At 44.2% G+C, this 28,000-nt stretch overlaps 1 protein-coding gene across 3 annotated transcripts; it reads left to right on the top strand.

Annotated features, from left to right (window-relative positions):
• On the top strand, positions 1–27,985 carry SLX4 (SLX4 structure-specific endonuclease subunit). Of its 3 annotated transcripts, none has more exons than XM_085237943.1 (16): positions 1–172; positions 3,638–3,740; positions 5,313–6,057; positions 6,696–6,959; positions 7,732–7,906; positions 9,573–9,788; positions 10,951–11,165; positions 12,279–12,592; positions 14,043–14,325; positions 15,668–15,750; positions 18,797–18,943; positions 20,415–20,584; positions 21,372–23,794; positions 25,212–25,314; positions 25,518–26,000; positions 26,619–27,985. In XM_085237943.1, the coding sequence occupies exons 3-16, from the start codon at positions 5,688–5,690 to the stop codon at positions 26,953–26,955; spliced, it is 5,583 nt and encodes a 1,860-aa protein (XP_085094069.1). In that variant the 5' UTR covers positions 1–172; positions 3,638–3,740; positions 5,313–5,687; the 3' UTR covers positions 26,956–27,985. The 3 variants fall into 3 exon arrangements, with proteins under 3 accessions (XP_085094069.1, XP_085094070.1, XP_085094068.1); XM_085237944.1 differs by having other exon boundaries at positions 15,662–15,750; positions 21,372–23,770; XM_085237942.1 differs by having other exon boundaries at positions 15,662–15,750.
• The last annotated feature ends 15 nt before the right edge of the window (positions 27,986–28,000 follow it).

Raw genomic sequence — 28,000 nt, 5'->3', positions numbered from 1 at the left:
CAGCTCAGCCAGTGGCATCCTGACATGCGCCGCGCTCATGCGCACCGCGCCCGGCGCGGAGTAAGGGCGGCGGTTGGCGCCCCGCGCATGCGCTGCTGCCGGGCGGCGGTGCTGCCCGCCGTGGCGGTGGGGCGCGAGGAGCCGCGGGAGCTCGCTGTTCCGCGGCGAGGAGGTCAGCGGCGGGCCGGGCAGGGGCGGCGGGCCGTGCGGGCAGGGCCGAGCGAACCGCGCCTCAGCGGTGGCGGCGGGAGGGCGGGTGGACGGCGCGACGTCATGACGTCATTGCGGCGCCACCGTCGGCGCGGCGCCACCTGCCGGCAGGGAGGGGGCGGTGTCGGCTTTTGGTGTGACTGCGGTGCGGGTGTGACGTCACTCGGCTGGGCGGCGGGAACGGATCCGAGCGGGATGTGGCGAGCTGTCGGTCCCAAATCATCGGCTCCTCTCTTTAACGGCCCAGCGTTGAGCTCCGTAGGAAAGAAGGGCGTTCACCCCCCAGCCGTCCCTCTGAGGACTCCCAGTTAGCAGTGTGGGGAGCTGTGACTTCTGCTTCCAAAAGCTCCGATCTTGCCAACAAAAATACCCTTTTTTTTTTTTAATTCCTTGTTTTGATACACAACAAAGATTCTTTTTGAAAGCCCTTTTCTGAACAGAATGTTTATTTTATGTAATTTTACTGCTTACTAAGTACTGTTCCCTTTACTGGAACCTCCATGGTATGTTGCTATCAAGTCCTTTGGTTTTGGTTCTCTTTAAATTAATAACTCCTGTTGATTTCAGTCGTATCAAGTACCCATTTCTGCAGCCCCAGCTGCTTGTGCTGCTGATTGGTGTGCTGCTGTGTTTGCATACAAGCAGTGGGCATTTGCACCTGAGCAACCGTTACTCTTTATTTTTATGTTACTTCCCCTTTATCCTTCCTTAGGACGTATAAAATAAAAATCTGTTCTTGGCGAAGGGTTTTATAAACTCAGGTTGGTTTCTACAGCGTCCAAAATGTAGAGGGGCATTTTGTCATGTAAGTAGTGACTTAAATTAACGTGTGATCGAGTTTTCATTGGATCTGAAGTGCTTTACCATATGTAGCAGGCATTAGCAGGGGGAGGCAGAGACTTGAGAAGTCTGAGCAGGGGGCCTGATGGGATATACAGTAACGTAGGGGGTGGTGGCAGGCAGATGTGGATACTGGCCAATGCTAAGGTTGCTTGTTACAACCTGATGGTAATGTTCCTGGCTATCATTTTCTTGCTTATATAGGCTTGCAATAATTTGTCATTTCCCATGCTTCCACATCTGGTTTTGTTACCCTTTTCTGGCACAGGAAAGCAGACAGGGGCCAGGCCTGGGGCTTGGTACCTGACTTTGAATGCTTGTTCTGCACTTGTTTGTTTTCTCCTCCTTGCTGTCCTCAGTAATAATGTGCTTCCACAGACAAAAAGAACCTGCCCTGTGCAGTTCTGGCACTGTGAATTTGTGGAGCAGTATGCGTGATGAAGATGCTGGTTAGCACAGAGTCCAGTGAAGAATCTTTAAAGAAATCTATGGAAATTTCAGAAATTATGCTGTGGACACACGTGCTGTTCTCCATCAAGAATGGGAAGCGTTGGGAACCTACGGGAAGATTTTTTTATTACAAGATTTGGTCTGGAAAAATCCCTAGGTACTATCTTTCTGGTGTGGTTTCCAGAGCAAACACTACAGAAATTCTTTCCCTTTACAGTGTTTGGACTGGCACGACCCAGAGTTTCACTACCAACCTCCACGTCTTCAGGCTGCAGCTTTCAAAAAAAAGGGGATGGGGAGGGAGCAACAAAACTTCCAGTGCCAACTTAACAGCATGAATCCCAATGTCTTGCCAGCACTGTAATTAGCACCCTAGATCCATACACACGATGGCAATTAACTTGCTTCTGAAGACTGTGGAGATAGATAACAGTTGCTTTAGTCCTCCTTTTCTTTGACTCCCCTTTAAATCAAGGCCCGCCTTACATCTGAGCAGGTGCTCCTGCTCAGACAGGTGCCACCCATCCTGCAGCACACGCCCCGTGTTTCCTGCTAAGGGGGTCCCACGCTGCAGACAGGAATGCTGAGCCTGGCAGGCTGCTTCTGTCGTGGGGAGAGGGGTGACTGCAGGATGCTGCAATTTGTGCTGTCACAGAAAAATGAAAATCACTTGGATTGGTCTTTGCCTTACTTCCTAGTGCTGAGTAATCCCTACAAGAGTAATTGCTCTTGTATTTGTTAGGAAGACCAAGAAATTGCTCACAACGTAGCGTGGCACTTTCCTTTTGCTGTAGTGCGGGGCCTTCTGTTAGTAAACAATTTTAGAGTTGGGGATGATATGTAGTGCTTTGGGGCAGAAGGGGAGAAGGGACAAGTTGTGTTGAGGCACACCTGGCATTGCTTTGCTCCTAGCTGTCGTGGTGACATATTCTTGGAGACCAGAAAGGCAGGAGAACTCTTTCTGGACCAAGTGGGCAGTTGAAAAGCAGTGAATAGACAGGCTCAGGTGGTGCAGATCTGGAAGTTCAGGAGAGGTGGTGTCAGGTGGTTGGGTTGCTGCTAGAATTGCTTTCAGTAGCTGAAAGAGAAGCTGCTCTGGAAGGTGGGAGGGTAACAGATATATTGCCTGTTTTTTTCCTAGAAGGATTCTGAGACTGAACTAAGTAATTGCAAACATGTCAGTGTTTAAAGTGTCTTTATTAAAGTGGTTGGAATGATCATAGAGTTCTTTGGAGATATCCATCATTGTATATTTTTGTCTCAGTAGGATGGTTTGAATTTGTCAACCATGAAATAAAGAGCAAATTAATACAGTTTACATAGAAATCCTTTGCGAAGGTTCAGGGAATACTGATGGAGATGGGGAGGGACCAGGAGGGATTCTTATGGGAAAAGAGGCAATAGAAGGACTCTTATTTTAGAGAACAGACACTAGAAGATGTGATACATATTATTTAATAAAGTATTAACTGGTCTAAAGAGAGTAGATTTGGAGCTTCTGTGCTCCTTGTCTCATCAAAAGACAGTCAATGAAGAAAGAAGGGAAAGAGACCTGATGTAAGAGTGTTGCTTTCTCTGGGAGCTCATTCAGTAGATGCCTGTGGCCATAAAAACTGCAGGATCAGAAAGGCTGAGCGTGCCGTGTGGATGGACGATGATGACAGTGAACACTGGTGGATTTTTTAAGAATGAAATGTTGCCATTCTGGTTTTCAAGAAAGTTACTAGGAAACAAAGTGAGTCCCAAATGGGAAAGGCTATGATAGATTGTTTGAAGGATCACAGGATAACTCAGGCTGGAGGTGACCTGAGGAGGTCCCTGGTCCAAGCTTCTGCTCACCCACAGTTGGCTGTGAGCAGTTGCTCAGGGCTCTGCCCATCCTATCTGACCCGTTCTGCCTGCTGGGCTCTCAGCATGTGGTGCTGCACAGTGCTGGGGCAGTGGTGCTGAGCTGAGCAGACCCTGAGCGACGTGTGCAGGTCTCCTCCTTACTTACACGGGTCGATGCAAGTGGCAAAACTCAGCAGCATTGGAACGTGTCGTTTCCTTCTCCCTCCCCCCACACCCTGGAACTATGATCAAGAAGATCAATCAGTGCAATGTACACTAAATCTCATCTTTTCCTTTCATTTTTCAGCTTCCATCTTTCATTCTTATTGATCTTGCTTTGTTCTGTTTTGATGATCCTCATTTACGTGACGGGCACAATTGGGCTAAAGATTTGGCATCTAAGTAGATAGGTAAGTGCCAGCATTTATTTTATTTGACCAGCTTCTGTGATTTATAGAGTCCTAAATCCTCCCAAAGTGAATTGAATGCTGTACTGAGAGCAATGATTTTCAAAGCCATTACTTTTCCAGCTCTACAAACTCATGCCAAAGCTGGCTGTTAGGTTACACTGACAGTAGCAGCATCAGAAAACTGAGATGCAGTGCAGGAGCCTGTGCATACAAGTCTGGAAAGGGAAGAATAAGACATAAATTCTTAGTCTAAATAAATTAGTTTTGCATTGTTTCTATGTTTGACATGGTCTTCATGGGGCACTGAACATTGATTGCAAACACAAAAGTGCAGATCTGTTTCAAAATTTACTATCAGGCACTAGCTGTAAATAAGCTGACAGTACAAGTGTGTCTGTGAGAAGTATTTAAGGCCGTGGAGGATTTGAGATTCTATTTTTCTGCACACACTGTCTCCTACTTAGAAGAAAAAGGTTAATTTACAGCAATAACTACACCAAGATTCTGTCCAGGAAAATGAAATTTATGAACTGGCTACGTAAAACTTCAGTTTTTCTCTGGCAGGAAATGACTCCAAGATTCACAGCAAAATCCTCTGCTCGTTCAGGAGGCTATGTCTAAAATAAATAAATCCATTAACATCTGTAATTGCTTATAGGAAAGGCTGACCCATGAAAGTGTGTAACCAGCATTCCTCAGCCTTGCCTGCCTGCAGCCAAACCATTTGAGAAAACAATCTTGCCTGTGTTTTTCCTGCTCTTGAGTTTTTCGGTGCCTAGAGCTTTGCTGGAGAAACTGAACCACAGTTGCTGCCATTCCAAGTGAAACACTCTGTTAGAAAGAATTAGGTTTGGGGAGCAGTATAAAACCTCTGGTAAAATAGCCAGAACTGTAGCGAGCTTAGGACTGGGAAGAAGAGGACAATCAAAACGTCTAAGAATAGAGATCTAGTTTTAATGTTGCCTGGGGATTGATGACATTTCCATCTGGATATTATAGCTAGTGCTCTTCCAAGTAATTCATAGGCAGTATAGCTATTTTACTGTAGCTGAAAAAGATGGAGAAACCCTGAAATATCATTTGTTTAGTCTGTTTACCTTGTGTGTTTGACAGCAGTTTGTGTGAGATGGTTAGTGCTGTAGTTCACTGAGTACTCATTGGAGGAGTTGAATTTTAGCAGGGGAGCTAATAATGAATTTGAGCAGGCCAGAAGAGATGAACATGCCAGATAGAGTTTTTCTAAGACTTGTCCTTGAAACCCTCTTGAAATGCAAGAAATTGCCTTTATTTACTTCTCAGAAAAAAGTGAGGCTCTCCTTGTTAAAGGTGCTCTGTCACAAGTGTGAATATGAGTCCTGAGTCGCTGGGCAGAAGCCCACCCAGTATCAGATACATGCTTTCAAAGTTTTCCTCTTCTCTCCTAATGTGGCTTGTGCTTGGCTGTAGTGGTTTGAATCAGTACATGCTTGTTCTATTATTATTTTGTACAAATTTTATTCTCCCCTGCCCTTTCACATCCTGCATGTGTATATGACACCCTACATAACCCCTTTTTGCATTTCTTTGTTTCAGGCTTTGATAGGTGTCTTTCTGAAGCCCTGTAGCATACCGAGAAGAACCTGTGCATGCTCTGCACAAACTGCAGTGCTTATCTTATGGTCTAGAGACATCTGAAGAGCCAGATTGTCAGTGCAGTATATGTGAAGGCCTTGAAGAGGGGGCCTTGAAGTGAGAATATGGCTGCGAATTAAGTGTGGAAGAAGGAACCATGGGAACGATGAAGAAATGCCCACTGTTTTGACCTCAGTGAATTCTGGATTTCGGAGCTTCCTGAGGCGATGGAAAAGATCATGTAGGATGCACACCTGAGCTGATTCTGCTGTCTTCTGCTGTCCTTCAGTCCACGCAGTGTCATTAGGCAGCAGTGTTACTGGAGCCTGCAGGCCGATGGATGAACAGGACAATGATTTTAAAGAGCTGTGGAAGAATCTTTTGGGTAAAGGGAAGAAAAAATCTGAGGATGCTGAGGCAGCAAAGAGGGTTCAGAAAAGATCAAAGAATACTGCAGCAAAAAGCAGATTAAGAAGAGGCAAAGCTACTGCTAAGAGCCAAAACCAGCACCTCTTTCCAGCAGCAAAGCAAAAAAGCTTGCTTCAGGATTTGGGTCCTAAGTTACAAACACTGGAGCACAAAGCAGACAGTGACACTGTGGCCTGCAGTAGTGGTGAGACCTCAGAAGGGGATGGAAGCAGAAGCCCTTTCCCTGCCAGCCAGCTGAGTACCACAGGCAGTGATTGTAGCCAGGGGACTCTGACAGGTGAGTCAACCAAAACAGAAAACACACTAACTCTGATAAGACTGGAGCTCTTCACCTGGAGAAGACGTATAGCAGCACTGCTTGAAGGAGTTTACATCTTGTGTTTCCATCTGCACTTAGCTGCTTAGGCTTATCTAGGCGTTTAACCTAACAGTGTGCTCTGTACAGATGATGTAAAATGCTTCATCTTTTCTAAGATGTAGTGTTAGTACAAAGGAGTCTATTAGGAAGTCATTATTCAGTGATTTTCACAATATCAGAATTTAGAAAAACACCTGTGGAGGTCAGAGCATCAGGACATTGTGCATTGGGAAGAGCAGGGCTTTAGGGCTGTGTTACTTGTTCCACTCACCAATGACCTTCAGACAAGGTTTTCCTTAATATTCCTCTCTGAAGGGGATGGAGAGTTATTTAAACTGCATTGCAGCAGGAAAGCTTGATACTGTTACTGTGGTTATCAATCACAGAGTCACCTAATAGCCGAACACATTGTACAGTTCCCTGTCTAAGAATAAGTGTTGCAAAGCTGAGCCTGGCTTAGGCTGCTGCTGGGGAAGGCTTCCCATCAGCTCTCTGGGCAGCTCAGTGATGTGTTTAAGACTGACTGGCAAAACTCTGCTATTTTTTTCCCCTTCTAGTAAATGCTCGGAGTGGTTGTTCCCAGACAACGTTGTCTTTCCTTCCTGCTACACAGCCAGGGACCTGTTCTTCACCCACCTCAAAGATACCACCTCTCACAGGCTCAAAGATGCGGGTGGCAGAGCTGGTAGTGGAGAGAATGCAGCAGTTCAAGAGAGTGGCACCTGATCAGCTAAAACACAGCACAGATTGTAGCTTGCCAAAGTCCTTAACCAGCGGAGATTTTGCTGGTGAAAGCCAAGAGCAGAACTCAGCAGAGAATGGTAAGTTTGTCCTCCTTGCTTTTGTACGTGCAGAAGGAGTGCTGCAGGTTGGTTAGAATGGTTGCCTGAGAAGGGGCCCAAATTCCTGAGCTTTGTTCCCAGCTAGCCCAGTGGCTCATTGCACATGCAGCACTCCAGATCACTTAGAAAACTTGCTTTCTCAATCGTTAAAGGACTATCCATTCCTTTCTCCCAGCTCCTTCCTGAGCCTGAATTAATCTCATGTTAGATTCTGGAGGGATAGTTGATTTCTTGGAAACAGGTTGAAGTTCTGACAGGATCAGTCCACTGTGTCATCCTGCCCTTGAGAGGTGAATGTGACTCACAGAATGACCCCATCATTGGTAGCCCACCAAGAACTGTACAAAGGCAGTATGTTCTATGCAGGTGAACTGAATTCACACAAATTTTGCTCTGCTTTCACTATTTATTTACTTACTTTATGTCAAGGCCCTTTTTCTGCATCAACACGAAACCTGTGTGGTTATGTGTAAGATCCCACATCTTAGCAACTTTAGCCGAAGCTTACCTGCCTTGGCAGGTGTGCTATGAATGCCACCTGCTCTTCCCAGAGTAGTGTAGTTCTGTGTTATTTAAAGAGTGCATTTTGTACACTACCTTGTGAGAAAAAAGATGTGAAGATACAAGAGGAAGATTGTAGAACTGACTTCTGTGTGTCTAGTTTAGTAACGACAAGTGTAACAACTCCCTGCCTTTCATACAGGATTCTTCATTCTCTGTCTTAGCTTATCGTGATTCCTTTCTTTGCCAGATCTCCATGATCTTCAATCCATGCAGCATGACAGTGCTCTGGCTTTGGCCCTTCAGCAGGAAACACAGAAGGATTCTCTGGAAAGCCTGGAGGATGCAGGCTTGTTCTTCTGTCAGATCTGCCAGAAGGATCTCTCAGCTATGAACTCAACGCGACGAGAGCAGCATGTTAACAGGTGAAGGACCAGCAGGATGAGTCCTTTCTGCATCTTCTCCCTGTTCAGTCAGCTTAGCCATTAGAGAACATGGTAATCTGTGAGGTGACACTGACCTTTATGGCTTGAATTAGCAAGTTGCTTTGATCTCAAAGCAGAGGCTGATTGTCCTGCCCTGCAGGACTTCTGCAGAAATGTGTTAAGGCAAATGCTGCTTTTATCAGTAGTGCCTTGGAGGGGCTGTGATTGTAAAGAGGCTAGCAGAATTAATGAGGAGCTGTTATTGCAGGCCTGCCAATTTCAGTCGACAAAGTGATATTTTGCTCTATTTTGCTAAAAATGGTTTTCATAAGGTCATTTAACATGTCAGTGCATACCTGAGTTGTTTGCTGAGGGAAAAGTATTCAGAAGGAGGGAAAGTTGCATTACAGCATTTGGCAGTGAGAGCAGAGAGGAGAAGAAAAGGCCTTATCAGAATGGTGAGCAACTAAGCTGAAATCAGTGCCCTTAATTGAGCAGTTTCCTTACTTGTAAATATCAAGTACTGTTAGTGCATTATGTGCAGATGGCTTCTTGTAGATCAGCAGCCTGTTGAGGATGTATCAGAAACAGCACATTTGAACCATTGCATTTTCTTAATGTCAGTACTTTAAGAGGCTGAAGAGTGATTTGATCTGCCCAGTTCTACAGCTTGTTATCGAGCAGCTCACATTCACTTGCACTGTCTACAGCTGCATTTTTGAAGGTGCTGCTGCTGTTTCTGTCTTCAGATACTTGTTGGGAGTACAGACACTCTAAAACAGTGACAGAATCAGGAATAATTTTGGGAGTTGTCTTCTTTCTGAGCTGTTAAATGTGATCATACAATGAGATTACAAGGTTATTGGCTGCGGATTTTTTGATAGCAGTCTTCATCATAAGATGTAAAGCTGCAGATGGATAGATGTGTTGGCAAACTGGTAATCACCAGTCCTAGTGCATCAAAAGAGTGGTCTCTTATACAACTCCTTGTCTGCAGGTTCTGTACTTTATTTCCTAATCAGGGAGTAATTTTTATAACATGCTTTGTAACAAAAACAGGTACTGCATATCTCTTTGGAGAGGAAGGAAAAAGAGCCTGTAACAATTTTTACATTATCTTGGCATACCAGAAATTATTAGCAGTTAATTATCCAGTACTCTAGAGTGCAGCATTCATTTCAACCACTCTGCTTTTCTGTGGCAAAAAAAGCTGCCATTGTCAAGAGAGGTTGAAGATGGCTTGCTTTCTCAGCACTCTACCAGGTCATGCCTTTAGAACTGATCAGTGACAAGAAATAGCCACATTTTGGATGAGGAGGACTTACTGCTTCTCTGGTAGGGTGATTCCACTTTTAATAGTGGTTGATAAGTTATCTGGAATGTTAGAATGTTTGCAGAAGGAGGGATTAGATGATGGACACACAGTCAGGTTTAGAAGAAGTTTATTACTTGCACTTGCTCCTGAGCAGCATATTGTTAATATGCTTTTGAGGCTGTAATGTTCAGCTCTCTGTTACATGTCATAGCCATCACAGCAGCAGGCACATCATTTTGCTAGGGGATGTTTCCTTGGCTGTTAAAGATGTGAGATGATTGTACTTCTTTTTCTTCAATAGAGCTTAAATAGTAGTGTGGATAGTTCTAAAGCTTTGCTGTTGTCTCACAGGTGTCTGGATGAGATGGAAGAAGCACAGATGTCATCCTCCAGCAAACCAGCAGTCCCTGAATGTCCCATCTGTGGGAAGCAATTCCAAACCCCCCAAAGCCGAGTCAGTCACTTGAAACGCTGTGCTGTTGAGATGGATGTTCCTCCTAAGATGCTTCTTCAGGCAGTGCAGATGCAGGTGTCCATGCTTGGTGAGGCACCTCTTCAGTTTCCCAGGTAAGTGGTGATAATAGCATCATAGAATGGCCTGGGTTGAAAACGACCACAATGATCATCTCGTTTCAACCCCCTGCTATGTGCAGTGTCACCAACCAGCAGCCCAGGCTGCCCAGAGCCACATCCAACCTGGCCTTGAATGCCTGCAGGGATGGGGCATCCACAGCCTCCTTGGGCAACCTGTTCCAGTGCATTACCAGCCTGTGAGTGAAAAACTTCCTCCTAATATCTAACCTAAACCTCCCCTGTCTTAGTTCAAAAGCAGTGAGATGCAAAGTGTTCCTTTGTCTTGAGAGACATTGACCTTGCAGTCTTTGGAAAGAAGTGTAGAAGCAAGGCAGGCTCTTGTGGGCCCAAGTCCAAAGAAGGTCGGGCAGAACCATGACCCAGTACCACAAGAGGAGAATGTGGCAGTTAGCTGGAGAAGTCACGCTATGCTTCAGAAATGGTCAGGTGGTGGATGACTTGAAAGGTCAGCAGACAGGAGCAAAACTGTTTTATCAGAAATATTTGTGCTCCGTGAGGCAGTCATACAATAAAGCTGAGTGCTGTGTTTGAGCTTATTAAGCAGAACACACAGTATTAGTGTACACAATCTGTCTTCAGCATCTGTCTTGCCAACGCCTCAGCTATTCAGCTGGTGGCTGTACTGGATGTATGCACTTCACACCTCGAGCCAGGGAGGAAGCTGACGTGGTGTTTTGAAATGTGCTCAGTGTAGAGCAACGTCTGCTGTCTTGGTTTTGAGCTGAATCTTCGCAGTACATGAAGTGGTGCTGCACAGCAGACTGGGAGAGCTTTTTTTTCTCTTCTTTTTGTGAGTTAGTTTTCATCCTGCTTCAACTTTGTTTAATTTTTGCCTTTTCATACATATTTTTAAAGTGTTCAGGACAGAGATCACAGATGTTTAAAAAACACACAAAACTTAAGTCACTGTTGTGGTCTCGTGTTTACCTTTTCAAAGTAAGGTTTTCTCCAAGTTCCATAGGTAATAAGGAACCTAATCTCTGCTGGGAAAGAAGGCACTCCCAATAGTTTCTCATTATCCCAGATTTGGGAATCTCTCTGATGAAGTAGAGCAGCTCCTCTGAAGTGCTTAGCATTTCTTGTCTCTGATTCAGTCGTGCTAAATTGAGCTTCCTGCTGCATTCTTCCATTTCAGCAATCAACCAAGCAGGTCAAAGCGAAAAGTCTCCTCCAAAGAGGACTCAAAGAACAAGCAGAAGAGGGCAAAAATGGAGACTAAGGATGAAGATTTGCTGGTTGCTATGGCGATGTCACGCTCTCTGTTGGAGCAAGAAAAGCAGGAACAAGCAAAATCAGTTACAAATGTGAAACCAGTGACTGCTTTGCCAATCAGATGGAAGCCAGGATCAGGTATGTATTAAAGTGAATTAATGTCAAAGACATTGGAGGAATGATGTAACTCAGCCTGCTTTTCACTTAAACTTTCCTGTTGGATACAGGAGGGATGACAGCCCTGTTTATATTTTATTTAATCTGTCAGAGCTTCAGCAATGTGTAGAATCCACACGCAACCAAGAAAGACTGCGTCATGTCTGTTGGTTTTAGAGAAATCTCTTACGAATCTCGTGCTTCTCTTTTTTTTCACTGATTGTTTTGAATCTGTAAAATATTCATAAGATGAGCTATTGTATTTTTGTAAGCTGTGGAAGTAAAAAGAAATAACGCAAAAATAACGTTGTTGTTTCTCCTGCAGTAGATTTTTTTCTTATTCATCCTACTGCAGCCTTGATTGATGCAGTTTCTCTCTCTGCTTTCTTCCTAGAGCAGACATTATGTATCTTACATGCTGTTGAGCCTGTGCTTTGCCCTTTCAGTGTACAGCAAGGGTTTAGAAAGGAAGACAGCTGGTCAGTGGAGAGTCCTGAGTGCTGTATCGAGGGAGCACTTCACTCTTAGAGACCTCAGATCTCCTCCTGCCAATACGTATACTGCCAGTTAGACTGGGGGTTGGGCATTAGTAAGAGACGGGTAGTAAAACATAGGATTGCCAAACAGTAGCTGTGCTGTGGTTGTGTGGGCTGTGATTTGATACTGTCAGTGATCATGACACACTCATATGCACAAAAAGAGTCCTTCATAGATTTGTTTGGTTGTTTTCTTTCCCTCTCTTTTTAGTGCAGCTCTGTACTAACCTGTATATGTAGGCACCCTTCTGTGGGTCTGGGAGGTGCACTGCAGGAACATCAACAGTTTCCATAATGGTCAGATTTTGTAGAGATGTGGTATCTTTAAGCATACAGCAGAGCTGTGCAAGCATGAGTCCATCTTTCCTGGAGTTCATTTCTCCAATAAGGGGTGATGTGAGGCTTCAGACTCCTTGCAGAAATCCTAAGGGCTGTGTTCAGCTTGCAGCTACATTTTGGTTGTCACTCACTACACACTTGAAGGAACTAGCATGTTGAGCTCCTCTGCCCTATGTGTTCAGCTGTTTGTTTATTTGGGTTCTTTCTTTTCTTCTTAAAGAAAAAAGACGACGTAGAAGAGGCCCAACTACCCCTCCACCATTACTGCTGCAGGATCCAGAGAAGGTGCGCAGAAGGATAGAAGAGAGGGTAGCTATGCTGCTTGCACAAGAGGTGGAATTCCCTCCCACTCCTCAGCTTCCCACCAGCAGGATTTTGGAGGTTGAATCTGGGAAAGCAGCCTGGCTCTTGCCATTGCCCAAAAACAAGGACTGCTTTTTGTGGAATTTCAGTGCTCTGACAGGACCCTGTGACCCTGAATCATTCTATGCTGCTGGGTTAACCCCTCCAATTGAACCTTGGAAGCCTGTGCAGGTAGGAACTCCTTTGTCCTTACTGTGGTATGTGTGTGTCCTAGGTCCCTCACCCTGCAACTTTTTTCTGTTGCATCACTTGATATTTAAATGTGACCCCCTGCCTTTGCATACTCAGTTCTCCTTTACTGTTGTCCCCTGGTTGTACAGTTAGATTTTGTGATTTTGAACTTTCATTCCTTACTTTTGGAGAGAAACCAAGGCTTGTATTTCCCTGCTTTTTGACCCAAACTGCTGTAGCTCATGGAGCATTTGGACACCTCTCTGAGACACAGGATTTGGATTTGGGTGATCCTGTGTGGAGCCAGGGATTGGACTCTGTGATCCTTGTGGGTCCCCTCCAACTTGGAATATGATTCTGTGTTGTGCTCAGGCAGCAAAGAATTAGGTGAAAAGTTTAAACTGAAGACTGATATTTTTGCCTTTCACAGAGAAGGCAAGAGTGCCCAGAATTGTAGAGTGAAGCATTTGTACTTCTGGCTTTCCCTGTGCATCCCACTGACTCTTGGCACATGAGCTTTGATTTTATTTTCAGTTCCACTGTTTCATTCTGTTTTTCATCTAGATCTCCTGCCTCTTTCAATGCTCTATTTTTATAAAACATGCCTTCAGAAGGGACAAAAGTCTTTTAATCTCTCATCTTACTACAAACTTGCTCACCAAGAAGAAATATATTACTCCTCTTCCTTCCCTTGTGCCTTACTTGAAGGATTGTTCGGTGCTTCTCTTCCAAAGCTACTGTGTGTATATAGGTACTTCTTAAAATAACTTCACCCTTGTCAAATTGCAGTGTTTTTCACTGGTTTATTGCTGCTTAGGGCTGTAATAGAGGGACTCCATTCTTCGTGGATTTTTGACAAAAAACGCCAGAGAAGTTTAAAAAGGAGAGAGACCTTTAAAATCAGGGCCATGTTTGCCCATCTCATTCCTTCCATTCTCAGAAATTGGCTAAGCCATTTCTACTTAGAAATGAACAAAACTGTTTTCAGTGGGAAGCAGAAATCAAACCTGGAAAATATCAGCTCAACGGTGAAAGTTTGGCATGGTTACTTGTGACTGCAAAAATATCTTAGATCTCAGAACAGAAGCACCTGGGCAGCTTCAGCTACAGCTTTTGCCAAACACTTCAGCAATAATGAAATATTTAGATGCTGAATTGGGAACATTTCCACAATCCTTTCCTTTCTTCTTCATTGCCAGTTGCCTGCACAGACGTGCACCTTGTGAAACCACTTTTTCTGCATTTTCTGTTGTAATTCCCTTTTTCCTTTTTCCTCTTTCCTCTAGAATGCCCTTCATAAAATTACGGAGTTTTTGCCCTGGAAGCCTGAGGGATGCTCTGTAATTCTTTACTAGATGTTCTGAAAGTATGAACTAGAGACTGTATTCTGAGCTCTAAAAATGTACACTACACCTAACTTATTGGTGTCTTTTTCCCCTCTTTTGATCAGAATCATAAACCAGAGGATGCTCTGCCATCAGCAGGATCTGATCAGCCAAAAGTATCCCAGCAAATTCAGCCTGACTTTGGTTCTCATGAGTCTACTTGTAGAGAGGTTAGAGACCAAACTTGTGATGAATTCAAGTCATGCCCTGAAGAAGATGGGCAGATTTTATCTCACAGCCAGAAGGATATTCAGAACCTGCAGGATCTAGTTGAATTGGCCAGGGAAGGACTTACCCTTACTCAGTGGAACCTTGATATTGGCCATACTCATGCAGCAGAGCAGGCAGGTAAGTTCTGGCAGTTTCTTGAGCCCCGTCCCTAATTCCTTCAGCTACACAGATGCAGACTTTGGTTGTACCATGTCAGGAGAGCCATGAGAGCATCCACAGACGGTTGATGATCCAGGAGATGATATTGTGGGTAAACATTTTTCTGCAGTAAGCTTTAGTTACAATCAACAGACATTTCTAAAATGATTCATTCATAAGTCCAGTCATTGAGAACTCCCAGACAGCAAATACTAAATTTTATTTTAAAATTCCTTCAGGGTTATCAAAGGCTTTTCTGCCAGGACGGAGCCCGGACATATCCAGTGACAGGGCCAGTGTGTTCATTCTGACTATTTGGACACTTTCTGTTATGCCTGCTGTCTTTTTGGCTCTTGAAACAGGAGATGCAAGAATGGTGATTGGTACATTGGTACACAAACCTGAAGTTTATCTGTACCTACACAGGTGAAAAAACACAACGTCTGCTCTAACCTCCCCAGTCATAGTTGCACACAGTGCACAGCTGCACATTTTAATGTCACCCTTAAAATGGCCTGGGCTTTTAGCAGAATGTACTGTGTGTCTCCTGGTCACTTGTGAGACAGAACATGGTTGATGAGATCACCTGTCTGTCTGTGTTTTCTCTTGGGTGTCATATTCCTCATTTCTCCAGCTAAGCTGCAGCAAATAATTGCTGGTCCTGTAAAACTTCTGCTGGCTTGTCAATGAAGATACAGGTTCCTGGGTGAGGGAAATCATTTCTGCACATAAATCTAAATTGTGTATACAGTAATGCAACTGAACCCATTTCTGAAGACATCAATTCCTTCTGTTGCTCCTCATCCTGGTCTGTGCACTGTACAGACTCACGTGGATCAGGCTGAGCAAAACTCCTTTTATTTCACTGGCTGCCTCTGAGCTCTGGAGCCCACAAGCATTTTGTCTGGGTTGAAATACAGATCCAAGGTGCGTTCTCCCTGTCTGCTGGGCTGTGTCCCATCCCACTCTGTGCCCTAGTTTTTTTTCCCCCTGGAGGAAAACTGAGATGTGAAGTGGAGAAGCATGCTGTGCTCAGCAATTCCTCCATTTGGGTGAAAACCTCACACACAGATCTGTAGCAGATTGGTGCTGCTTGTGGCTGAATGGTACTCACATACCCACAGCCTGTCACAGCCCAGAGCCATGCCCCTCTGAAGAAGGCCTGAGGGACAAGCTGGGCTGCCAGCTCCATCAGGCTCACTGTAGCAGTTGTCCTGGGGAGCTGCTGTGGCAAAGATTCTCCTAGGAGTTCTTACATCACTCTGTCTCATTAGGAAGGGGTACATAATCTGTGATCCACTTTTTCTTCTTTGAGGAAAAGAACTGACTTCCAGTGATACTCCATGTACTGGTTTTGTCCCTTCACTTGAAGAGAAGAGATTCCTGACACGCAGCTGTAAGAAAGTAAGGAAAAACCTTTTCCCCACCCTTATTTTGTGTTTACTTACTGCTGTAAAAAGGAAACTATAGAATTTGTGCAATTTGTAGAAATATGGAATATTTCCTGTTCCTTTCTATAGAAACAGAGGTACTTAAGGTTCAGTCTCTCAGGGATGATCATGGCACAGGTGAGATCAATGCACATGGTATTTCTTTGATACCTATAGGCAGCCCTGTGAATTTTTCTTGTCCCTCTTAACGAGAAAGATGATTTTAAATGACAGGTAATACAAAGCTAATCTCTGCATTGTTTATGTAAAGAGAATCAGGTTAAACCATTACGTTATAGCACGAAAAGAATTTGGAACCAGGGCTGTAGCTGCACTGCTATTGGTGGTGCTCTGCTTTAATTCCCAAGCTTTATCAGAGCATGTTAGTTGGAGCCTGGGAGAGATAGGGTTGCCTGGTGCTTCATGCAGGCTCACTACCAGTGACTCTGTGGGGTTCTGAATGGAGCTGTTCCTTTTCTGTCACCTTCCTCTCCACATCACGCTTACCAGTGGAAGAGAGAATCATTGCAAGGGCTGACTTAGGCTGAATTATTAGACATAGAAGCCTGATAGGTGAGATAACGTGCAGTCCATGGATGGTGCTTCTTAGATGCTCACATCAGCAGCAGAAGAAAATCCTCAGTTGTGAGAACATACATCAGAGGAACTAGGTTAACAACCAGTGTGCTCTCTGTGGTGCCTTTGATGAAAGCCACAGACCAGAAAGTCACAATTTTTTATGAAGACAGTAGTGTTCTGTAGATCACATTTAGCCTGGATGTCCCGCTCCTTTCTCCTGTAGGTGTATAGTCAGTTTTCTTCAATTAAAGTTTGTATTAAAGAGAATCCCTAACTCATCTCCAGGGTCATCTCATGAAACTTACCATCTTTGGTTTGCTAATAACTAATTGTGCCATGAAAGGTAATAGAAATTGGTGCCAGGTGAATTTTGGTGCCTTGAAAAGACAATTTTGTGTTGTGCATGTAGGTAGAATTAAGAAATTTCTAAAAGAAGACAAATCTTTGAGGTGAGAATCAAATACATTTGAGCATCCCAGTTACTTGTTATAGAAAGTCTAGATGTTCTTTGAAGGTATAAAAAAATCCACACTAAGTAAAACATGCTGTGTGTGCATTAAAACAAGTGCCTTTAGCAATACAAGGACAGTTCTGGTCCTGTGGCTGAAACTCAGTTACCAGCACTAATGTGATGATTGAGTGTTCAGATCGAGTTTCATTCCATGATTCCCAAGCAAATGAAGAGTTCAGTTGACAGTGAGAGAGATTTGTGCTTCATATGAACACAACAGTGGTAACCATGTAGAGCTAATAGATCCACTGCATTAGTAACACATCTCCCTGCCCCATGCTTAAAAGCCCTGTGACATCTATAGAATCCAGTCTGGTTGGCTTCAGTAGGAGAGAGTGTTTTGGTGACTTCTCTTACAAGAGCATGTACCTGCTGGAGCTGTTTTTACACCAACCTGTTTACTTTGCACAGAGAATGGTGCAAAGTTTTTAGTCTTATTTAATTTCCCCATTCTTGATTTCTAATTTTAACATCAGTAGGAATGCTGTCCTGGGCTGGCTGCCTGGAGCACAGCATCAGGATCTGTGTTTACTGGCTTCTTGAGGGGCTGTCTTGCAGGTATCTACCTGCCAAGAATAAGAAAGCAAGAAACACGAGATTAATTTGCAGACTGAGCTTCCTATCTTCCTCTTGGAGATCAGTCCACACCACTCCTATAACACACACAGCCTTCTGTAGCCCACCTACGAAGTCTTGGGAGAAGTGTTCTGCTGTGTGCTGCTGTTTCACTGCTAATTATTACTGGCTGCCTACAAACACGTGCTGGAGCAAGTAGAAAGGTTGGATTTCCACAGCCCAGTGTGGAAACCTGCTAATAAAACAAAGAGCTGTGTTGTTCCAGGTGGAACTGCATCTCACGCAGATATTCTCTAGAGTAAGACTTGCATTTCTTCAACTCTGCAGTAGCCTTAAAAAGCACAAGGTCAGTGACTAGTGTGTTGTGTATGAACTGCTTCTCACTTGCTCATTCTCTTAACTGTGAGCTGAGATTATTTCCTGCTTCTCTGAAGCAATGGGCACCTCCAGAGGCACAACATTTGCCTTGAGGGATCTGAGTCTTTAGAGAATTGCCTGAGGTGAGTTTGTACTGGGAGCAGCTCCAGAGCAGAAACCATATATATCAACCATTTATATTGTTTCTGCCTTTGGCAGCATGCCCCGGGTCTCATGTTGCCATTGCCATTTGCAGTCACAGGTAGCTGAAGCAACAAGCCCTCCTCAAACTTCCAGCAAGGTGTTCTAGAACTGTAATAGAAACTAGGAGTTTTTGATGTTATTGTTTGGGGGGCTTTTTTAAGTGGAATTTTCAAGAGGAGTTTTGTAACAAGCATGTAAATTCCTTTGAGCTAGATAACTGCGTAAGTTTTATTGCATGTGAGCCCCTTGCTGCAGAGCTGCTCTTCTTAGCTGTCACTGCCAGCCAGTGAATGAGAGGAGAAAGGTTCATTGCCCCATTGCTGACTCATCCTCTTTCTTCTTACTCTAATTACAATCAACTGAGCTCGAGTCCATCAAAGTGAAAACTACAGTTTCCTAAAATGTGGTGGAAGGCAGCAGATCAAGAGGCCAACAGGAGGCAGTGGCTAAACCACATCAGGAAATGGTTTGGCAAAAATCTGATGGTGATAGTGTGCTGTAATGCAAGGCAGAGCAAGTAGAATACAGCACAACTGCCATTTCTTCACAATTGCCAGACTGTGAAGAAGTAGAAAGGAGGAGGAGGAAAACAAATCCAGAAATGTCTTACAGACTTGTCTGCTTATTTTACCTAAGTTGATAATGCTGCTGGTTATCTGCAGAAGGCAATGACAGCACGTCCAAAATGGGGCCCGCAGTACAGCAATACTGACAGGCTGGGTAATTCTCATTTGTCAGGGAGGTGTGTGACAGCTGTGATACGACTTGCTTTTGTGTTCATTCTGTGTTCTAGTCCTCCCTGAGGTCACTGGCTGAAGATTTCAGTGCAATGGTCAACAACCCCCACTTAAGTGATGTCCAGTTCCAGGTGGACTCTGGGGAAATCCTTTATGCCCACATGTTTGTGTTGTATGCACGGTGTCCGCAGGCCATTCAGACTGTAAGTACTGCTGATACACTTTCCTATTCTGCTTCAGCAAAGCCCACACCTACAGTCAGTGCTGCAGGTCCTAATGGCAGGTGCCTGTGGACATGCAGGCAGATTCACCCAGAAGACAGAATCCTGACAAAGTAATGGAAAACATAGTATGTTATCTGGAGAAATTATAAAGAGGCAAGGATCCTTACTTACATTCTGCCCACGAGCAAGGCAGAAAACTTCCTAGGTGCTCTGTGCTTTTGGGTGCTACATTAGTACCAGTGCATCTTCTCCATCTTAGTATATCCTGCCTTTCACCCAGACTGGGAAGGTTGATTATGGGTTGAAGAAATTCTGGGCAGTACTTGAAAATAACCTGCACAGGGGTTCTGTCATTTTCACAGTTGCTTTGGAAGCAGCTGCACTAGACTGTGCTTTTTGCAGGGATAGTGCATAGTTCCTGTGTCCTTAGAAACATTTTGGGTTGATTAGTTCCCCACTTTTCAGTCTTAATGTGAAATTTATCAAGTGATCTTCACAGCTACTATCAAATGTGCCTGTGTCCACAAATCAAAAGATTAAAAAAAAGCCAAAACAACAGTGCATTAGCCAGACTTTCTTATTTCTCTGCAACTCTATTTGGCTTCACTGTTCCCACCAACTGTTTTCATGGGCAGGAATCATTTGCATGAGTACCGTGGTGAGACTGACCCACACTCTGTATATTTTGTTCCTGCAGAGGGTTGATTTCCGGCAGGTCCACGTCTGCAGTGTTTCACATTTATTTTCTGTGTAGATGCTCTTATTTGTTGAAGCTTTCTGGTAACAGTGAGAAAGTAATTAATCAGAGTTGACTTTGGAGCTCATAATGCCCCCAGACTTGGAGGAGAGTTTCAGGTAGCACATTACGTGATTGGACTGCAAAGGAAGTGAAACCTTACTAAACTGGAGAAATGTTCTCAGCAAAACCTGAAATCAAATTGGACCCACACAGATAGTGATCCAGTTCAGTGACACAGTATTTATTTGGTGTCTCTTTTCCTGGGAGACACTGGGAGAACTAGAGATTTGTCCATTTATCAAGAGTTGGTAAATTCAAAACTGTTAATACTGCTTAATAAAAAACACAGAGGAAGCTTTCCTGTAAGGGAAGTGTAGATAACTCTGGAAGTTGTGCTCTGGGCAGTAACTGGATTCTGAGGCAGAATGGAGAACTCAAGACCGTATTTTGCACATTTAGCTAAAACAACGAGTAGTCAAACTTTATCCAATCTAACAACTCTAGAGTCAGGAAGGAAAGAATTTGTTTCGTATGAAGCTCTTCATAATTGGTCATTTCAGGATCGGGTCCTGGTCCTAGGCCAAGCCTTTGGTGAATGAAAGGAATGAGCTGACACAAATATGAATATTAGCACTGATACTCCTCTACTAGCAACTTTTTTTGTTTTCCTCTTACCCCAGGAGGGTTTCTCTTGTTTTTCTCCTAACTCAGGTTCACAGTGAAGGGTTCTTAGTGGAGGAGGATGGGAACGCACAGATACACCGTGTGCTGCTGAGTGATGTGACAGGAGAGGCAGTCTGTGCATTCCTGCGGTACCTTTATGCTGCTGATGCTGACATCCCTGCTGAGGTGGTGCCCCAGGTGGGGGCTCTGGCTGCCAGGTTTGTATCATGAGTTTGTTTGGATCTCTTCTTGCTTTCAGCCCACAGCCAGATCCTACACAGACCTCACAACCTGGGCTCTTCTGTTGTAGATTTAGTGGCTTAAAATCCCATAGTCCTCTATAGCATTATTGTCCTCATATTTTCCACAAGTCTCTCTTCAGGTTGAGTCTTTGTGAGATTTCCCTTTTCAGTATATGTCTGTCACACCTTTGCCAAGAGTTTTGTCTCAGACTCTGTATTGACAGCTGATGTTGTCAGTGATGATAAGCATGCCTAGCATGTGTGATTCTTAAAACATTATACTCTGTACATATGTAAACTGAACACTTCAGAGTGTGTTAAGTGCATAGAACATTAAGTATTTTGTCAGCTATACTCTCAGTTATGAACTTAGACGTGCACTGAGTAACGAGTCTGGAATAGGAACAGCTGAGACACTGATGGCTGAGTCTTGCCTGTGTGTGTGCACAGGGGTGCCTTGTCTACCATGCCATGGGGATTTCACCAGTGCAATTGTCAAAGGGGTTTTAGTCATACTTTTAAAAGGTTTTTTTGTGTTGGTTTTTTTTTGTTGTTTGTTTGTTTTTTAAAGCAAGAGTGAACCTGATGCCTTCATGTGAGTGACACCTGGAAAAAGGAATTCTGGGTGTCACGAGCACACTGGAGCTTATATATGTTAGGAAACCAGCATCCTCATGCAGACTCTTCACAAGACTCGCAGGAGTGACCAGGCAGAGAAATACTGAAAGGGGGAAGTATTAACATTGCTATTATATCCTTGCAGGTTTGGCGTGAGGGAGCTGATGGCAAACTGTGAAAATAATACTGGAGAGAGTCAGGTGTCTTCTGGAGTGGATTCAGAATGTGATCTGATCTCTGTGACAGATGACAAAGATTGTGAGGACAGAGCAGAGAACTTCCAAGACCTCTTGAAGTCTATGTGGGTGGGTGAAGATGAGGAAGAAGTAGCTGTCCTCAACCAGGAATGCCAGAAGGAAGATGACAATGCAGTGGGTGAGCAGGAGCTGGAAGAAATCTATGAGTTTGCTGCAACTCAGAGAAGGATGATTCAAGGTAAAACAACACCGAGTGAAGGAACTGACTGCAGCATGTGCAGTGAGACTGAGGCAGCCCAAGATATGAACCAGCAAACTGAGGAGGAAGAGGTAAAGAGATCTGTATCTTCTTCAGTAAGCAGTAACTTCAAGGATTTAAGGGAAAACAATGATGTGGAAATATCTAGATGTGACTTATCTGCAGAAAAAGAGAGAATGCAGAATATAAATAGATACAGAAGCGTGAATGCTACACACATCACTTCTGTGCCTCACCACAGAGAACCTCAAAAGAGGGATGTAGCATCCCATGGTGCCACCACTGATGAAGAAGAGACTATAAGGAGATGTGAAGGTGGAAAGGACTCCAGGTCATCTCAGGTTTCACACGACGTAAAAGGGGAAGATCGCTGTGAAAAAGAGTTTCTTAGCTTTGCCACTGATACTAAAATAAATGACAGTTATGAACACTTATTTTCTGCAACTCAGGGAGATTACTGTGAGCCTTCCCCAACAAAAGAAGTTAGTAAAGTATCAGAAGAGGCTCTTGCTGAAAAACACGTTGATGTCAATGATTTTCATCTGCACAGCGAAATACAGAAAGACTTTTCTCCATGTAAAAATGGTTCTTACAGGAGTCCTCCTTCCAAATCTTTTGTGCCTCTTTTTCCTGTTGTTGGATCTTCACCTCTGTCTCCAAAATCAGACAGAAAGCTTACGAGAGAACATATGTCAACACCAAAACAAAAAAAAAAATCATTCCCACCTGATGAAATTCTTTTTCAGAAGGCCAGTGAGCTGGAGACTGCATCTCCACCAGAGCTTCCCAACAGTGATTTAAACAAGCATGTCCCAGTGTTCTCAGCACCAGTTGTCAGAACTCAGGATCCTGCAGCTCAGGGGAGCAAGAAGGGTGATGTTATTGTTTTATCTTCTGACTATGAAATGGAGTTAGAAGACAAGAAGTCACCAGAGTCAGGCCCTGTTCTGAAGAAAGTGGAAAGCCCTCAGCAACTGAAATGTACAAATATAGGACGTGGTCCTGAAATACCAAAACCTGAGCATAACACATCACTCACTGAAACAGAGCAGAGATCACTGCAGATCTCACACGTCGTTACAGATAAGGTGCACGTAAGTGATGATGTAAAGATGTCCACTGAGTTGCCTCCCAGTAGCCACGCAGATACTTGTACAGAGGGTGAGCAGAGCCCAGAGAAGATGCTCAGTCACGAAGTGTCTTCAGGTACAGACAGCTCCTGGCTAGTGCCTGACACACCAGTTCAGACCAAAAGCAGAAGTTCCTCGACACGGACACACGTCACAAGTATTAACTCTTCCAGGAGTCCAGAATCTAAAGTCAGCACAAAAAGCCTAACAGCTGATAGAAGTAACCATGAAATGGATGGAAAAGTAACAGAAGTTCATCAAGCAGCGTTGTCAGACAGACATTTGCCTGTGGAGAACTGTGTCAGTGAAAGAAATCCTTCCAGCAGCCCAGAAGCAGGATCAGTTTTTGAGAAATCTGTACCACTTTCTTCAGTGGATCCAGTTCTCGCCCTTGCTCACACCAACTCAAAAAGCAAATGTGCTAATACCTCATTTTTGTCCAAACCTGAGCCTCCTTGCCTTGGGAAGTCAATGGAAGATAAATCAAACGTCAGCGTGGTTGAGATACAGGACAGTGAGGGGGAGAAGGAAATAAGTATAGTGTCTTTGAGCAGTAGTGTCTTGCTTGCTGATGAGCCTGCAATTCCTGCTGATGACTGCTGGCACGTTAAGTATCTGTCACCAATCAGAGCTAACAGCCAGGACTCCAGACAGAATGGCCATGCAAACACCAGCGCTGCCAGCAGCCCCCAAGCTGACTTTGTGCATGACCAGTGGGAGAGTCCAGACCAAGCGTGGGAAATTAAGGGCAGTACTCCTCTTCAAGGAACTCCTGTTGGCAGAAGAACAACTTTGCTCCGTCTTGAAAAGAGCCCCATTGAGGCATGTACATCACGGGGCAGCAGACCCCTGAGCAGTTACCTGAACTCCAAACTTTGGGATCAGTGGGATGGAGAAGAGGAGGAAGATGAATTTCCAGAGGTGCTTCCTCTGTCACAGAGGGTATCAGCAGCAGCAGGTGCAGATCTTATAAAGACTCCTGGTGAGAGCTTGCACTGATACTGCAGTAGGTTAAATTGTTTTCATTTAAAGTCATTTCACCTCTTGTTCACTTGATATGCTGGTAGAGATTTTGGCTGCCTGATAGTAGTTGTCAGGGCGAGGCACAGAGAAGGTGCAGTCATCTTCTATAGTTGGGGAACACGTATCTAAATGTTACTGTGTCCAGGTTCTGAAGCACACCTGCTTGTGTTTCATTCTTACTGGTTCTTTGATAATGTCAGTACTCACTGCAGAACCTACGGGTACCTGGAGGAAAAAAGAAAGGAAATAAACCAACCAACCATAACCAAATCAAAACAAACAGTCTTCAGTTTGCATGCTGATGGATGTGTATTCACTGTAGTATTAGGTTTCTGTGCAGTCTTCTGCTTTTCATGTATTCAAGAAGTGATGCTTATGCTTACATCAGGACATCTGGTAAGCAGCAAGATGCAGCTCTCTAGCACAGGTGCAGTGGGTTTCCTTGTATTGAAGGTAGCTGGGCTGAGCACTGATCCCTGCCCGTGGATTTGCTTCATGCATGCTTTCCTGCAAAACTCTACTGATGCATGACTGTCTTGACTTCCACTGCCTTCTATTTGCAGTTTTTGGGGCCTTGTAATAGATCTCTGAGTGATAGCAGATACCTGAGTGCATGGCACAGCAAGAAGTCAGTATGGCACACATAAGACTGAGAGCCACAGTCTTTCCATCTTTGCACCCACTTTGCCCTGGGACCCACAGGAGTTCAGCCTTCTTGAAAGCCTGACGGTGCACAGAATGCTAATATAACCTTTCTGGTCTCCAGAACTTAAAAGTATTAGTATTTTACATATGTTAATCTTGCATGGCTCCTTCCATCTAAGACCAGTAAATGATCTCATAGTGTCTAATTAAAATATTGAGCTGTACTAAGTGAGTAGTTTAACCAGTGCTGAGAGCATGACCTGTAAAACTGACTGCTCTTCACAATGTCAGCAATTCTACTGATTCATCAAATCAGTATCTAACTCAGGACCCCAGAAGCTTGACTTGCTCAGTTTCTTCTTCATCAGATTTCCCATGAAATTTACTTCATGGGAAAAGAACTGCTTCGTGGAATTCAGTAAACACTTTTTTCACTGCCTTGCGAGAGCTGCCTGTTCTAACAAAGCCCTGAATGGCCTTTGTAGTCAGACCTGACTTCACATCTTGATGTGAACCATTTTCCATTTTAAATTCAACAAAAAGCAAGTGTCCCAGTCTAGAAAGCAAAAGAAGTGTCAGCTGTTCCATCCAGTATGAAGGTGAGTAGTAAGTAAAAGAGTTTGTACTGCTGCTTAAGTATTATATAAAATTAGAATTTCTGCCACTAAGAATGAAAAACAACAGCTATTGTAAGTGCTAAGTGTGATCGTAGTGATTTCATTCTGCTGCAGAACCTGCCTGTCAAGAGAACAACAGTTCTCCCAGGACTCCAGTGACACCAATGCCATCTTACTCCATGATGGAGACACCACAGCTGAAGGAGGAGTTGAAAAGGTTAGTGTTACCTCCATGAGTACATCTCTTGGAGCATAAACTTGTGAGCAAGTAGTGTGAAAGAGGGCAACTGGGATGAAAGAGAAACCTTGGTGAAGCTCTTCCAGCTCACCACTGGAGTTCCTGGCATGAGCACATTCCTGAGCTATGGCAGTGGAAGGTACAGCTTTATCTTAGCCTAAGCTCTTACTTTTTTCTTTCAGATTTGGAGTTCGTGCTCTCCCAAAACGCCAGATGGTATTGAAACTGAAAGAGATATTCCAGTATACTCACCGGGACGGGGACTCTGACTTTGAGGATGAAGTCCCATCCTCCCAGCCTCCCCAGAAGAAGTCCCCTGCCAAACGCTGTAGGCAGTCAAAGGCAGCTCAGACTAGAGGTGGAAAGAGTCCCAAAGCCTCGAAGGCTGTGAGCAAAAGGAAGCAGGTTGCAACAGGTTCTTCAGTGCTCCCTGTAGGGAGGAGTGAGGATGACCTTGTCGGACCCTCTAAAAAAGGCTGTGCAGCACCCAAGCAGAGAAATGAAATGATACATCATCCAAAAGGAGACAAAGAGCAGAAAAGGTCAGCTGCATCTCCAGAAGGATGGTCTCTGGGAGCTGATGGTGAGGAACCAATGCTCTCTGCGTCTCAGAAGTCTACAGCTTCTTCAGGGGATGGAAGTGACATCTCTTTCAGTTCACAGAGGTAAGGGAGTAAAATACTGAACAAAATAGTCAAAGATGCAAAACAGAGATGAGCTAGGAGCATGGCTAAGAGATGAGCGTCTGCGTAGCCTACAGGAGCCCTGCTGCTGCCTTGGGTTTGTTATCTGAAGGTCAACACCATCGTTTAAAACAAATGAACTTTGGGCTGTTTGATCTAAATCCCAGTGAGCTATTCCCAGAGCACAAAAGCTTGTTGCTGAGGCCACATGTAGGCAAGGCCCACATCTGGCATGCCCAGTCACTGCTTGTCACAACAACAAGCATTGGCTGAGAGCTGCATTTGGCATAGGGAAAGGAGAGCACAGCAGTACTTAGCAGAGAAGGTCGTGGTACAGCAGCAGTAGGTGCTGTGGATCAGAAGCAAGGAATGCCAGCCAGTTCCAGGCCCCAGTGAGCAGGACTGGAGCTGTCATGGCTGGAATGGGAAAGTTTGTAGAACATGGGCCTTGTTCTTCACTCAGCATGTGTACTGGTATCAATCTATGATCCTACAGATGGTAGTCACAAGGGCTGGCCACCAGCTACTTAGGGAGCTCTCGTTCTGTCTTTCATGGCTTGTTCTTTCTTTGATTTCGGGTCTACTTGGCCTTCTTTTTAGTTCTTTTGTGAAGGAATTGGAGGCCTGTGCATTTGCATCTGAAGAGGAGGAAGAAGAACTTCCAGCATCCCAGGCAGCAGCTCGGGAAGAAGAAAAACTGGAGGCAGTGAGGTGCTACATCCGCTCAAACCCAGCCCTGTATGACAGGATTCTCTTCTATGAGCCTATTGAGCTGGCTGACCTGCACGCAGAATTGAAACTGAATGGCATTAAGATTTCCAAGGCAAAGCTGCTGGACTTCTTAGATGCTCAGTGCATCACCTTTACCACAGCTGGAGCCCGGAAAGAGAAGGAACAGAAGAGAAAGGGGGGCAGAAAAAAGAGGAAACGATACTGAATGGATCCCACTCCTCTATCCTGAAAATTTCCTTCATGGAGGCCTTCCTCCTAAGGTGGAAACCCTATTCCAGGCTGGTGCTGGCGGAGGTGGTGTGATCGGTGGGTGCACTGCTCCTCCTTGTGGCCTGCTGTCCAGATGACAGCTGGAAAATGGATCTGAACTGAGCTCCTGCTCTCAGCAGAGCTTTCCTCTGAGCTGCACAAACTCCTCTTTCAGGAGCCTTTTTTATGTTCCCTGATTTTCATCCTGTGCATTCTCTTGTCTTTCCATTTTAGTAGGTTTTAGATCCCCAGCTTCTCTTCTTGTTGGTGCTTCTGAGATGTACCACTTCTTCCGGTGGTACTTGCCACAGTCTTTGCCATGGCCTTGGCCTGAACCCTTCATGTTCCAATATTGAGTGGAATAACCCATGTGTGTTTCATAAGTAGCTGCAGAACAGTGCAGGTGTTTTTCTGGTCTATTTGTGGTGGCTACATCACCAGATGTCAGGTAGGAGCCATTAAGATTTGATCGTTCAGTTGTGTATATTCACTTGCATGCTGAGATTGGTGCTAAAGACATTACCAGCTCCTTTTTCTGAGTACTGTTTTACTGTGTCATTCTAGCTTGACTATGTTCCCAACAGTGACATTTTTAAAAAGACTGTTATGGTGACCAATGCATCTCTCAAGCAATTCTCATATCCTGATCTAAACCCTCTTTGTGGATCTGTCTTGTCATTTCCAAACTGGACCGATAATGTGGTTGGAAACTGTCTGGGACTCTTGGGGAAGTCTTGGACATTAAATAGTCATCTTATTTATTAACTTTTACAACACCTTTGGATTTTTCTCTGTTCTGGCAGTTCTGAGTCTGCAAGTCTGCAAGTTCTGAGTCTCAGCAAAACAGACACAATAATTAAAAAGAAAAAGCTTGATTTCTGAATGTATTTATGTATTTGGAACATACTTTTTTATTTTATTATTTGATATAGCACTGCCTTGGTTTTGTTTGATTTATATACAATAAACAATTTGGAAGGAAATAATGCTAAGCTATAAGT

This window comes from Meleagris gallopavo, chromosome 16, assembly GCF_905368555.1.
Source record: "Meleagris gallopavo chromosome 16, MGAL_WU_HG_1.1, whole genome shotgun sequence".
NCBI classification, from domain to species: Eukaryota; Metazoa; Chordata; class Aves; order Galliformes; family Phasianidae; genus Meleagris; species Meleagris gallopavo.
This window is presented reverse-complemented; position numbering and strand designations above follow the sequence as displayed.

Excerpts from the sequence above, each read along its gene's own strand:
- SLX4 (XM_085237942.1), top strand. The coding sequence starts at position 5,688 with ATGGATGAACAGGACAATGATTTTAAAGAGCTGTGGAAGAATCTTTTG. Across the intron at positions 7,907-9,572 it reads CGAGAGCAGCATGTTAACAG|GTGTCTGGATGAGATGGAAG; the intron begins GTGAAGGACCAG and ends GTTGTCTCACAG. Across the intron at positions 20,585-21,371 it reads GTGGGGGCTCTGGCTGCCAG|GTTTGGCGTGAGGGAGCTGA; the intron begins GTTTGTATCATG and ends ATATCCTTGCAG.